Consider the following 14,170-nt stretch of genomic DNA (forward strand, 5'->3'; position numbering starts at 1 on the left):
AATATGAATAGATGCTGATATAAATTACTACAACTTCCAAACAATGTTAAAAAATAATAAAATTCATAAAGGTCTTTCTGTCACTCACTCCAACAATAGAGGCATACAAGATAGCTCCTTGATTTCTCTTCTTTTCTGTCTCTTGTTAATGAATAATATTAATTATCAAATTGTGCCTCTATATCATTATATATTATTACATCAAATTACGTATATTGAGCAAAGTAATGTTGATTAATGTCCAAAAGCATTGCTATATGTAAACAATATAGCGTTTTTAAAATCTGACATTCTTGAACAATGTTGTCACTTACTATCTTATAATTCCTGTACATTTTTCTTATTCTTTCTAGTATTATTTGTACTCTATTTATTCAAACACTGTGAAATTAATAATTTAGCTTATGTTTTCGGGGATTATTTCTTCGATTTAGTAATATTTAATTATGATAAATTAAAATAACATAAGATACTATAGGCAACTTGAATTTCATGCTTATTTCTGAACTATATTTCTGTTATTTTCTGTCATAAAAACGTTCGTTTCCTATTGGTCGTAGACATGCAACAGCGACGTGGCAACATCGAATTAGTTCTGGGCAGTATGAATCGGTATGACAGTCTTTTGAATTGTGAACGTTAACGGTTACTTATCGTCTCTAACTTCACGCGGTTTATTTGACAGAAAACAGATGGTTTATGTTTTGGTGCGTTGTTATTATTTAAAAAAAACGTAAGATAAACAGAGAAAATTAAAAATAAATCGTCCATTAAGTACGGTGGCGCGGGAAGAGTTTCGGTTCGGAAATCGGAAATAAAATGAAAAAAACTTCCAGGTCGCAAATAAAAACGGTCCGTGATGTTGCGTTTTTGTTCTAAATATAAATTATACGATTCGCTTGAACACAATAGTAAAACGGTCGACTGTTTCGCTTTAAATCACCTGTTTCACAGTAACGAAAATGATGTTTCCCCTAGAGATATTGGAGATTATTCTGTCAAAATGTGACGGGAAGACATTGCTGAATGCCCGAAAGTCCTGCACGGACCTTCGGGGCATCGTCGATTATCTAGCCGAGGTAATGTTTCATTTTTTATTTCTGTGTGTACGTTGCGTGTAATTGACGAAATATCAAAATACATGTATTGATCTAGGATTATTTTTAGACAATGCATGTTTCAACAGTCAAACAATCTGTTACTGACAAAATGTTTAAATGAATGAATGCCAAAATAATGTTTTATTTTAGAAAACAAGGCTTTGGGAATGGTGTTGTAGGGAGGAAATACCGAATGAACAGCTGGTTGAATACTTACCAAAATATGAGGGTTGCGGTAAAGAAAAGTGGCTGAATATGTATATTAACTGGTATTCATGGGAAAAAATAGAAAAACTGACCATCCTTGAACCCGTGCGGTGTCCATTAAATTTGTCGAAAATTTCGTGCGTCGCCGTTTCAAGTAAATATGTCTAGTTTGTATTTATACTTAATATCAAATTAATATTTATCAGGTCATCACATAGCTATTGGCTCAGAGGATGGTAGACTGAAAATATTTACCCAACATTGGCGTCCCTTCTTCGAACACCGCATTGTGGCGGTTAAAATAACAAATCTTACTTTTATAGGCTGTAGGTAAGTGAAAATTCAATGTTGCCTCTATTATACTTTATCTTTCAGATAATGATTATTGCAGTGATGACTTGAATGACTTAGATATGTGCTTGGTGGTTGCTTTCCCCAATGGCCTATCAATTTTTGCATTTAAAGATTCACAGAGCTTTAAAATTGATATTGATGGTATCAAATCACACAGGTATCTATAAAAATAATACAATCAAAACGGTGTTGGTGACAATAAATATTTTTTTAGCGTATTTCGTAACTATATATGTTATGAGAAGGTAGGTGGGCGCTTGACAATTATCAAAATTAGCAACCTCATTGACCGGAGGCGAGTTCAAGAGATTTGGTTTGCTCGAGTTTATTCGCCGAGTTGGATCACTTGTTACAAAATGTGGAACGGAACATGCACCTTTTTAATCAACACTACTATAAAGTCACTTAGTTATGACACCCCAACCATAACCCCCTTGGAGGAGATGCAGAAAGTAACAGACCTCTGGTTCTATGCTCCGTTGATGATTAATAGTTCAGTCACCAAGATCTACAGGGACAATGTCATCATAAATGTGTGTAAGTACGATATTTACTGTACTCCAAGCGCGGGTAGATTACAATAAACGGTACTTTAAATGTTTAGATAAAAACAACGTTACTACCTGGTCACCACATCGTGATATTATGGAGGATTACATCGAAATAGTCATCCTAGATAAGGAAACGCACTTCAGTAAGAAATTATTCAACATGTTGGAGATTTTCAAATGCAATATCACGTGCATTTTTTTGTATGGAAACCTACTTCTAATAGGAACCGACTGTGGAGAAGTAAGTTTAAATTTATAACCGCCTATGTTTGACAATCGGAGTTTTTTTTTTTTGACAAAACGTCAAGTCATCGCCAACTTCGTTTCAGCTATACTATTATCACATTTCGAATTGGAAAAACATCGATCTGAAACAGTACAATCATCGCCAGATAGTGGGGAGACACCCGATAATAGCCATAGCAGTGAAAGAATTCGAAAAGGAACGCAGATTTTATGTATCCTCGAGGTTCGCTATCCACGAGGTTGCGGGTTTCATGCCCAATGTCTATCCTTAATGCAACGTTAATCTATTATTCAGTTGTTTAACGCGTTATATTCGACTGATTATTTTTAAAATTAATTTTTTGCTCAAGTTTTTTACGTTTTTTTTACGTCAACGACCAGTAAAGGCGACTGTTTTTGTTTTGCGAGGATGACTAACATAGGGGAGTGAAATATACAGCGAAGATAATGGGAATGTTTTTTTTAACGTCTCAAATTAACAGTGATAACTAAAAAAATATTAATTAGATGGTATTATCGTATAAAAATACTATATTTTGCATTCATTGCCAAGATGCATTTATCGTTGGTACAATTAAGTAGAAAGATGTTTATGTGACAGTACATTTTTTTTACGAAATAAAGAGTATATTATCATTTGTGATTTTAAGTTTCCCCAACTTCCTTGAATATTAGATGTTTTACGGCTATATGGCGAATGCGCTAAAATTAACATTTCTGGTGTTTAACTCACGATTTATAATTCTATTATTTTTTTAACGGACAGTAAATATCACGTACCATCAGACAAATAACAGGCATGATGACCCAATATTTTCTTTTGCGTTGGTAGTGTATACTGGCAATGCTGGTTTTTCTGGTGAAGGCGACATATCTTTCTTAATATTTTTTATGACGAATGCTAGCGGCTAAACTGCTACCACTTTCCTTATGCTTCTATAATTTCAATATTTGTTTTATGGTGAATACGCCATATATCATAACAGGAAGCATTTATTACTATTTGAATTATGTAGAAAAAATATTATTAAACGACAGTAGATGTTTTAGTAAATAACGGATATAAAATTTCTTTCAACAAAAATTTTATGAATGTTTTGGTGAATGCGCCCAAAATGTTAATTTTTCCCCATTTTTAATGGAAAAATCATATCACTGATACCGTTAAGTGGCGATATACATGATAATTTCTCATTCCCTTTTATGGCTTCAGTGTATAAGGGCAACACTTGTTTATATGGCGAAGGATTCTGCTATTAGCAGAACTACGAAGTTTTTTTTTAGGAAACATAGGCCAATACTTTACATAATTCAGGTTTCTTGAATTTTTTGATTGATTACTGATCATTTATTTAGTCACAGGCTTTGTAATTAAACATTGTTTTTTTAATTAGAAAAGCTCATTGATAATATTAAGTAGTCAAATATATTATTTATTTTTATGGTGGTATATAAAATGGAAATATTTGCTTTCGTGGTAAAGGCACCCCAGCAGGTTTTATTAAATCATAAGCTAATAATCGTATGACATCATCTAATAGCTGATCATATTCATAAGCAGTATATAATTAACATTATGATGTTTTGGTGAATGCGCCCCAGGCTGTCTTGATGGAAACAAAACGCAACATATATCATTTCAATATATTTATGTTCAGTTCAAATCAGTCATTGAATAGGCCTTATATCATAACAGGAAGCATTTATTAAAACGTTTTAAACATTTCTTTTAAAATGATACGAAAAAACACATATACGATTTAAGTAAATATGTTTACATTTAACAATATGTTAAACTTCACAGGATAACAACTATAAAGTAAACGACGAACAAATGATTGCAAGGCACTTTCATCGACTAAATTAAAACGTATCGTCAATCGAACCATTTCCAACCAGCGGCGGATGGTTCACTAACCTATCAAACAAGAAATGCATATACACAAAATATAATATTTGTTTCCCCTATAAATATATATATGTATAAGTAATGTTAGAAGGAAAAGTGCCTACTTAAGTATAAAAGCACCACTATTTTTTATCACTATTAATAACTATAATATCACAAACTTATAAATTAGATCTAGTCTGATATGAGTCGAATGGAACCGAAAGAATGTGGTCTCGATTCGCGACGGGTTTACCCCTCCCGTTTTTGGCATGTGAAAATCGTATACAATTATTTTAGTATCGATAATTGTACGTGTATCTTTAAGGCAGTAATCTCTTCCGGACACCAAACGCTTACTGACAGACCGCACTCCTTCGAGGACTTCTGAAGATGAGAGTTAAGATGAGATGCGGTGAATATAACGCTAAAACACTACTGTTTTTCTTTTTAAATATATAATGAAAGTAAGTACGTTAAGAATTAAGCTTAAAAAACCGATGTAATTAGAACGTCAAGGAAGAAACTGGTGGTACTGCTACTTATTTTTTTATCTCCGTCGGCTTTCAACAAGTACTTGGAATAACTTATACTAATTGTCATAACATACGAGTTGCTTATAGCGTCAGTCGTTATATAACATCTGTTATTTAAAAAATAAACTACTAATTAATCGTTATTGCATTTTGATAAGGTAAATTTTGATTTCGGTTGAAATTGTCTTGTTTTTACTATGACTAGGTAGGTGGGCCTCGCGACGACGAAACATGCATCCCGGGTTAAGACCCAGTCCGACGCGTTCTGATCACATTATTACTCCCACATGTCGTGATCATCTGCTCCTATCAAATGCGGATGAGATAGATGTCCACGAAAGTGACCGCGTTTCAGTTGTCGGCGGTTTTACCGGCCACTGAGGACGTCGACGGCTGCTGGTGGTTGCGGGGAGCCCCGCAGGTCACGCACAGCTCCGCTTTCTGGGACCGCAAGTCGGAGGTCTGTGTGGATGCCGAGGGATGATCGGGTTTCGTCATCAGGCTGGGCGTCATCTCGTTGGGCGTGGACGCCCGGCTGCTGTCGTCATCGGGCAAACCGTCAAACATACATTGCCTCTGGAAATTATACTGTTTCATCAATCGTTATTACTTTATATAATATAATCATTTGGTGAAGGTGTCATGTTTTTTGGTACGTTCCTAATGATTCTTAATCTTTTTGTTTTCAAACACAAATTATTTATGATGGATATCGTTAAATTGATATATTCTTATCTGCTAAACATACATTGCCTCTGGAAATAATACTGTTTCATCAATCGTTATCACTTTTAAATAATTTAATAATTATTTGGTGAATGCGCACCGTTATTTTAAATTTCCTAATGATTCTTGATCTTTCAGTTTTCAAACACAGAGTATTTATGATGCATATCGTTAAATTGAGATGTTCATATCTGCTAATTAGGCGATGAGTATCGCGTTAACCGTCAAATATACATTGCATCTGGAAATGATACTGTTTCATCAATTGTTATTATTTTTTAATAATTTATTAATTATTTGTCGAAGGCGTCGCCTTATTAAAAAACATTCCTAATGATTCTTGATCTTTCAGTTTTCAAACACAGAGTATTCATGATGGATGCCGTTAAATTGTTATGTTCTTCTCTGCTAAATAGGCGATGAGAGCCAAAAAGGCGTCGCAGCTAACACAACGTTGTTTGAGCATCTTAACTATATTACCTGTTGATTGGTAATAACAATGGCCCTTATTTCAGGCAGGGGACTGATACCACCACGTCTGGGGCTCAACGGTTGACTAGCATTAGAATTTTCGATAATGTGATCTTCCAGGCTGTCAATCTGCAATATGCTTTCTTGACTACCGGTAAACTACAAAAGAAAACACGGTTATTATTAGACACCCAGTCCGTGAAACACCACGTCTGTATGAGTAAAAAAATAAGAAAAAGTCGAACAAAAAATATGTGTTACTTCAAAGTTAACAACTATTAGTTACATTATCTTACATTATACAAATAAGTTTTTAGTATATAGCTTCTATATAAAATTGTCAGGTTTCAACTTATTTATATAATCTATTATAATAATTAGATTAATAAACCTACAAAGTATTAATTAAACCGACAAAGTAAAAGTTGTTGCAACATTGCTTTTGACAATGCCAAACAGCATTGCTAGTTATTGATTTTAAAGACCTACTTGATTTTATTCACAAACAAACGAATCAAACTGAAGCATGGTACACTGCAAAAAAAATCAAAATGCATTCTCATTCTGACTAATCCACAGATAACGATGATGATTACCACAACAGAAAACATTCCATGTGATCGATCAAAAATAGTATTTTGTTTTCTCATGAGACTAGATTAACATTTTTGTACTAGGTTAATATTTATTATATAAACTCTGACGCAATATTTTTGCTGGTGTTTCTTTTAATTAAATTATAATCTTACTGACATTTTTAATCTTTTGACATATTTATTGCATTAAATTACGTCCATTGTTTTCCATCACCCTGGCTATTAAAAAAAAAAACATTCGTTTAATATCCCAGTTGACTTGATAAAATTATTAAAAATAGGGAATCGATAGTTTTTTCTGTTGAATCAGTATTTATCATTGTCTCACAAAACAATATTTTTAAAGTGCATTTTTGGAATTCAAATTTTCTTGATATTTTTATTGTCTGTTGAGTTTAAACTACGTTGTACGTTTTCGACAAATATATTTGGACTCGTTTTTTTGCATTATTTATCAGATGATCTAAGGATTTAAGAGTTTTTTTTTGACGTGAATGACTGATAACAAGGGTGGAATATTCTCTGTGGTATTTTTATGATAAATTTGTTGTCCTTATGTCAATAACAAGGTTTTATATTGATCATTTGATATAGGGGGAGGTATTTTCTTAGATATTTCTTAGATTCTTAAGATCATTAATAAAAAAAAACAAGAATGGGTATAAAAAATACTGCCTGTTGGTAATTTCTATGAATTTTATGCCAATTAAATTCCTTATCACTTCCATACCACTATGTCTTGGACTATGATTGATTAGTATTAAAATGAAATGAATCTATGACCTTTATATTATATTATTTATATTTTTTATGTTATTATTTATATCTGAAATCTCGTTGATAATTGCACATATCAGTAGGCTATGTAGAATTATGTATCAGATGGTATAGTGAGATTTATTACTGATAAGTTGTTGATATATAAGGTATGGATATTTCAATATTAATCTTTTATTGATTATTTGATTTTTGGGAAATAATTTTCATTCAGATTTTGTAGATATATCATCAGCATAAGGGACATGCATGTCCAGACAAAATAGTACCAGTTATTTGCAGATTAGAGTTTTTAATTGTTTGAGTTAAATTTTTTTATATTCTTGATAGATAATTACGTATTTTTGTGGATTCTTGGTATGATTTTCTGTGTGTTTGATTATACTTTTTTATAGGTTATTAATGACAGTCAATCATAGTTATCGTTTATCAGTTCAGACTATAAATAACTTTGAAAATTTACGTTTTTATTTAGGGGTATCTAGATATTATTTATTAGCTGACTTGACTAGAATCGTTGTTAGTACATTAGCACACAAGATAAACACGTAGGGCGAGGGGCATTACAGAGAAAAAAAGAAGCCCACAGAAGAAAAGAGCGAAAAGAGTAAAACTGATTTCATTTACCTCCACCTAAATAAAACCGAAAAATCTCCTGGCTAGAGAAGAAAAAGGCAGTGTGACTTGTTGTGGTGAGGAATGTAGTGCTATCTATAAATATCACAGCAATGAGGGGGGGATGTAGAGGGGTTGGTGGTGGTGGTAACGATGGTACCAAGCACTACCGGAGGGACTAGCAGTCTAGTTGGTTTAGGCAATAATAACAGCTAGAATATGTAAGTTTCTGGGTTGTAGGGTGGATTACTGACCACGAATCCGTAGTACTTTAAAATGTCCATTTTGCACATCGGACAGGTTCGGTGTTCTAGCAGCCATGGGTCTATACAAGTCTTGTGAAACTCGTGACTGAAACAAGAAAACTACATTGTTGATTTTTATGCGAGGACGGTCAAGAAAGTAATTTCGGCAATATTATATGGTTTTCGTACAATAATTTCGTCTTTTCTTAATAGATCTCTGGTAATTCTTACTCGATGAATTTATACTATGATGCGTTTGAAACGTCCATAGAATTATTCTGGATATAAAGGCAACCTCACTCATTTACTCAGTCAAACCTTATAGAGTTTTGGAAGTGGAGGCTTCAGAAGGTAATTTTCGTCATATTTTCTTTTCTTTGCTTCCAAACACAAAGGAGAGCTATCGTACAATAGCAACTTTAATATCATATACCTTATCACGGTATTAATAAATCATTCATTAGAAGTCTTTTGTCGCATCTTTCATAAAACTAATCAAACATGAGACAAATTGTTTTGGAGAAGTTGGTTTGTCATTTTTTTTACGTATTCACCGTATACAGGGCTTCCTAGAGATACACTTTAATTTTTCTTCCATCTTTATAACATCATGTTAATATTTTACCATGACTGTCTTTTAATTTTTTTTAAAATATGGTGGAGGCGCTATAACTAACCCTCAAACGGAAATTACTTTCTTGTCGATACTAAAGGGAAATTGAATGGTTACTTACCCACAAGGCAATATACGTAAAAGATCGTTGATTTTATAGGGTTCTATGCACACTGCACAACATTCCCCATCTCCCTGGACTTCCTGTAACAACAAATAATGTTACATTTGTCCGTAACGTTGTTTATATATTACCTTATCTTCAGTTTTAAGATTTTTCGTTGGTATCTTTGATAAAGCCCTTTTGGCGGCGTTGCCCAGTTTTCTCTGAAAACAAAACCACAATTACCGAATGCCATCTCCTAATGTTTACCTACTCACAGATAGTTTATCTTTAGTCCGAATATACCTGAACTTTTGGACGTAATAGAATACGAGCCACGTCAGAGAAATTATCATGAGCACTATAAAAGTGATGGAGACGAAGAGTACTGATGTCCTGAAACAAAAAAAAACAATATCTCAGAAAATACCAGGGATGCCCCTTCTAAAACTGATATATATACTGATAACTGATATATATATATATATATATATATATATATATATATATATATATATTTTTTTTTTAAATATATTTTAAAGTCTCCTTTTACCAACTATGGGTTTATCTGGACTGGGCCTAAAGTTTAACGTGGGCTCCGATCCACGATCCACGATCCTCAGCAGTAAGCCTACCGATTGGCGAGTGAGCAAGTAAATTATCGTAAATTTATGTTTATGATTGTTAAAAAATTGTGAATGTTCTAGGACAGAGTGTAAAATCCGACAAGGAAAATGATCCCAGTCACGCCAGTAACCAGGCTGGGTAAGACCGGATGTCTTCTGGGATGATTTCTAAGTTGATCACTCGCCAGTCGGTAGGCTTAATGCCGAGGACAGTGGTTCGGAGCCCACGTTAAATAGTAGGTGTAGTCCAGATAAACCCATAGTTAGTAAAAGGAGACTTTAAAATATGTAAAAAAAATTAAAAATGTCCCAAATTCAATTATTTTAACTTAAATTTATTTTATGATAAAATTACACCTTTGACGTAACGGATGCAAACGTAAAACAATTGACAATAGGATGAATGTCTCATCGGGAAATACATGTTAAAAAACGGACAACAAAAGAAAATATCTGTGACCTAAACGGTAATGTGGACTTCTATTGCTGCTGATTCACAACAGCTTCAATAACTGGCGAGGGAAACTGACGACTGACCATCGAAAATCCGAACGCAATGACGAATTAAATTTAACCGTCGAAAAATCAAGGTGGCCCCGGTGCCGACCGCTCTCGCAGCCGACGTCGTAGGCCGAGATCAGTACGCGCGATTCGTTTCCGCAACTGTTCGAGCGGCAGGAACCAGGAAAAGCCGAGGCCCGTCGACGCACGATCAAATTTAATTTACTAGAAGTGGACAGCCTTGTTTCGCAAACAGCTGACGGTTCAAGCACGCCGACGCCTCGCTCCAGAGACCGCAGCGGCGATACGGGACGCCGGGAAGAAACAACGAACGATTCCAGCTATTCATCGCCCGTTCTATTTGTGCTGGTTTCAATGGGCTAGTAATTGTTTCGATCTACTTAACTTCGTTCAACATCGGTCCCACAGTATCTGCATTCAATTTAATTTAATTCAACAACGACTCCATTAACTTAAATTTAATTCAAACTTGCCTGAGTTTAATTCAATTTGTCGACAATATAATAAAACACGTTTTAGCGGGGTGAATTTGTGAAAATCCATGTTTAATTCAATTTAAAAAAGATCTAATTAAAATTGCTTCAGTCTGTTTAATTAATTTTTTTTTTAATATGTGACCTAGGTTTAATTAAACAGTAAATTAACGCTGAAATACTAAATAAGAATCAACCAAATATGTCTAAACTAGACATCAAATTAAATTTAAATGAAATATTGATTATTTTAATTTAACTTAAATTTAATTAAACTTGCACAATATACATTTCATTGAATTGAATGAGGAGATATTTAATCAAAATAGTTTAAATGAAATCATCCAATATCTATATTTAATTTACTAGGACAGTGATTTTATTATAGCTGATTGAGTTCATTTAACTTTAATTTAATCCAATTTCTGTTTTAATATTTAATTTAATACATTACCATGTGGGGTATTTCTGAAAATTTTCCAGTCATAATTTAGTATTATATTATTTATTATATAAAGGGTTTTTCAAAATATTTAAGTTAATGTTAATTACGTGTATTTAAAATAACGATTCTTTTGAGTATTTTAATTTAAAATTAATTAAAACTTGTATGAATTTGATTTAATTTTTCTACGATATAATAAAAATGTTTTGACCGGATTAATTTTTGTAAAAGCGATATTTAATTTAATTTAACAAAGATCTAACTAAAAGTGCTTCAGCTGGTTTAATCTTAAATTAATTTTGTTCAATATCTGAACTCGGTTTAATACTAAACAGTAATCTAATAGACTAATTATTTCAATTTGTTTAATTGAACATGCTTCCATGCCAAAGTAACTAAAGTCATTTAATATCCACGTGTTATTTAGTCAACAAATGATTAAATAAAGTTTTTTTTCAACTTTAACTTAAAACAAACAAAATTCGTGTAATTTCAGCATTTAGTTTAATTCGCCGTGAATAAAGGTTTTTCTAATTTCTTAATGTTAATTATATTTATTTAAAATCAATATTTAATTTAACTGCGATGTTAAATAATTGAATTGAATTAAACTTGTGTACTAATTGCAATATGTTTAATTTGGCAGATAACAGGTCCATTGAAAAGTCCCCGGCCTACCATAGTGAAACACATTTTTTCTTCTTTGCATCTTTTGAGGGTTAGGGCTAACTAAAAAACATATGGATTTAATTCTAATAGATATTCTAGTATGTAAATTGATTACCATATCATTATCTATTTAAATATAATATACAATCACGCTTATATAAAATAATTAAGAGGCAAGGCGATTCTTTGTTTCTTGACTCGACAGTATTAATTACTACGAGATTCTTGTTTACTGGTTTATAAAACATTCCTCACGCAGTTTATCATGCTGATATGTCGCTGATAAACTTGATCCGTCGTCTTGATGAAAGAACAATGATGTTGGGGTCACTCTATACGTATAAGTTCGTGTAGAACTTCTATAGATCACCTTGAACAGACGAATGTATAGTGCACATACCATTAATGTTTAGACGCATTACGACAACAGTTCAGACCTATTTAATTCTTCTTTGGCTGTTGCTTTTGTACACGCCGTAATGTCGTACGGTTTCGATCGAAAGCTTGGACGCAATTTAGCCTTGGAGCAAACTGTATTTCGCAATATAATTATATTTAACTATACATATTAGTTATATTTAGTGGGGCTATTTATAGTATATGTGTACAGGGTATTGGGTTCGATGTTTTCGATTGATGTAATCGATGAATTAAATGTTTAAACGGCAAGTTCCACCTGCCGTATTTACCAGACCTACCTCTGTATGAAAACCTTTAAAATAAGTATGATTTCTCGAAAAACTATTTTCAAGTTTGAATTAATATCAATAATTTTAATCCAATATCAACACTAACTGTATTTGAGTCCGTTGTTCTAACTTTTTAACTTTAAAATTTAATTAAATTATTTTAAAAGCGACGTTTGATTGAATTTAACTGCGACGTAATTAGTACACACCATTGTGTTGAATAATTTAAATTGAATTAAATTAAAATTAAAATTGAATTAAACGAATAACCTTTAAGATTGCTCTAAGTTAGTGTAATAATTAGTAAGATCGTTTCACATCATTCAGACCAATTTGAAATAAAGTCTCAAGATAAAACTCAAAAGATTTTAATCAAATATGCGGGGATAGCTGTAGAGTAGAGTTTACAAAATGTCTGTCTATCAATATGATTGTAATTAGCCAGAACATATAGTAAATGGATCCTAGAATATCTACCTTCAATTTCATTTAGTCAACGATTTCATTAAGATCGTGCAACTTTAATTTAATTAAAACTTATGTAATGTAAATAAAACTGTTTCAGCTGATTTAATTTTAATAAAACCTATTTTATAGGCGAATTCGATTTGATTAAATAGTAATCTAATAGACTTAATTGAAATTTAACCAATTTAATTAAAATTAATCTGTCTAAACTAGACATTAAATGGAATTGAAGTGACATACTAGGCTTGTTTCATTTAATTTAACTTTAATTCAATTAAATTTAAATTAAATTATATATATATATATATATATATATATATATATATATATATATATATATATATATATATATATATATATATGTATATATATATTCAAATAATATTTTTATCAAAATAATATATAAATATAATTCAATCATTTTAATTGTCCATAACGATTCCATCACTACAATTTTAACTTAATTTTAATTAAAACTTGTCCGAACTTAATTAAATTTTTCTATATATTAAAAATGTTTTAACGAGGTTAAGTTGCGTAAAATCAATTTTTAATCTAATTTAACAAAAATCTAATTAAAATTGCTAATTTAATTTTAAGTTAAATTGTTTAATATGCAAACTCGATTTGATTAAACAGTAATATAATGATTGCTATGTAATTCTGGATTTATTTAATTGAAGTTTAACCAAATCTGTCTAAACTAGACATTAAATTAATTTTAAGTGATCTACTAGGCCTGTTTCATTTAATTTAACTTTAATTTAATAGATTTTAATTAAATATATTACGATGGCTGTAGATTTGTGTGCATCAATATAATTGTAATCGGTCAGAATTCCTGTAGAAATAATCGGACAATTGAAAAGTCCCCGATCTACCATAGTAAAATACATTTTACTGACAAAATTAGTTTTTTTATTCAACATAATTCCTTTCAAGGGTGATACACTGATTATAGCGACCATCCATCTTTTCGATACCATGTTTGTGGTACGATTTGTCCTTTGCTTCAAAATAGGCATCAGTTTCGGCGATCACCTCTTCATTCGATGAAAATTTTCTTTACAGCGAGCATTCTTTTGAGATCTGATAACAGAAAATAGTCGCTGGGGGCCAGATCTGGTGAATACGGTGGATGAGGAAGCAATTCGAAGCCCAAATCATGGATTTTTGCCAACGTTTTTACTGACTTGTGACACAGTGTATTGTCTTGGTGAAGCAGCACTTTATTTTTCTTCAAATGCGGC

At 32.0% G+C, this 14,170-nt stretch overlaps 2 protein-coding genes across 4 annotated transcripts in view; one reads left to right on the plus strand and one right to left on the minus strand.

Moving 5' to 3' along the window:
• The first annotated feature begins 596 nt into the window (after positions 1 to 596).
• LOC143205047 (uncharacterized) lies at positions 597 to 3,094 on the plus strand. 2 transcript variants are annotated; one of them, XM_076418039.1, is made up of 7 exons: positions 597 to 1,079; positions 1,251 to 1,461; positions 1,514 to 1,637; positions 1,699 to 1,818; positions 1,876 to 2,198; positions 2,266 to 2,453; positions 2,542 to 3,094. In XM_076418039.1, the coding sequence occupies exons 1-7, from the start codon at positions 963 to 965 to the stop codon at positions 2,728 to 2,730; spliced, it is 1,272 nt and encodes a 423-aa protein (XP_076274154.1). In that variant the 5' UTR covers positions 597 to 962; the 3' UTR covers positions 2,731 to 3,094. The 2 variants fall into 2 exon arrangements, with proteins under 2 accessions (XP_076274154.1, XP_076274153.1); XM_076418038.1 differs by having other exon boundaries at positions 1,514 to 1,633; positions 1,683 to 1,818.
• Positions 3,095 to 4,090: 996 nt separating this feature from the next.
• The window catches only part of LOC143205048 (E3 ubiquitin-protein ligase goliath), a 77,360-nt gene continuing 67,280 nt past the window's right edge, over positions 4,091 to 14,170 (minus strand). Inside the window, exons 6-11 of one of the 2 annotated variants that reach the window (XM_076418040.1) lie at positions 9,307 to 9,424; positions 9,181 to 9,252; positions 9,047 to 9,129; positions 8,322 to 8,418; positions 6,089 to 6,238; positions 4,091 to 5,458 (exon numbers count right to left, since the gene is read on the minus strand). In XM_076418040.1, the coding sequence (XP_076274155.1) occupies positions 5,234 to 5,458; positions 6,089 to 6,238; positions 8,322 to 8,418; positions 9,047 to 9,129; positions 9,181 to 9,252; positions 9,307 to 9,424 (745 nt within the window). In that variant the 3' untranslated portion in view covers positions 4,091 to 5,233. Of the gene's footprint in view, positions 5,459 to 5,598; positions 5,638 to 6,088; positions 6,239 to 8,321; positions 8,419 to 9,046; positions 9,130 to 9,180; positions 9,253 to 9,306; positions 9,425 to 14,170 lie in introns of those variants that run through there. The other variant, XM_076418041.1, reaches the window with a different exon arrangement.

Source organism: Rhynchophorus ferrugineus, unplaced genomic scaffold (genome assembly GCF_030347505.1).
Source record: "Rhynchophorus ferrugineus isolate W39M unplaced genomic scaffold, kcgeb_rfMv2 rfM11, whole genome shotgun sequence".
In the NCBI taxonomy this organism is placed as follows: Eukaryota; Metazoa; Arthropoda; class Insecta; order Coleoptera; family Curculionidae; genus Rhynchophorus; species Rhynchophorus ferrugineus.

Excerpts from the sequence above, each read along its gene's own strand:
- LOC143205047 (XM_076418038.1), top strand. The coding sequence starts at position 963 with ATGATGTTTCCCCTAGAGATATTGGAGATTATTCTGTCAAAATGTGAC. Across the intron at positions 1,819-1,875 it reads GATGGTATCAAATCACACAG|CGTATTTCGTAACTATATAT; the intron begins GTATCTATAAAA and ends ATATTTTTTTAG. Across the intron at positions 2,454-2,541 it reads TAGGAACCGACTGTGGAGAA|CTATACTATTATCACATTTC; the intron begins GTAAGTTTAAAT and ends ACTTCGTTTCAG.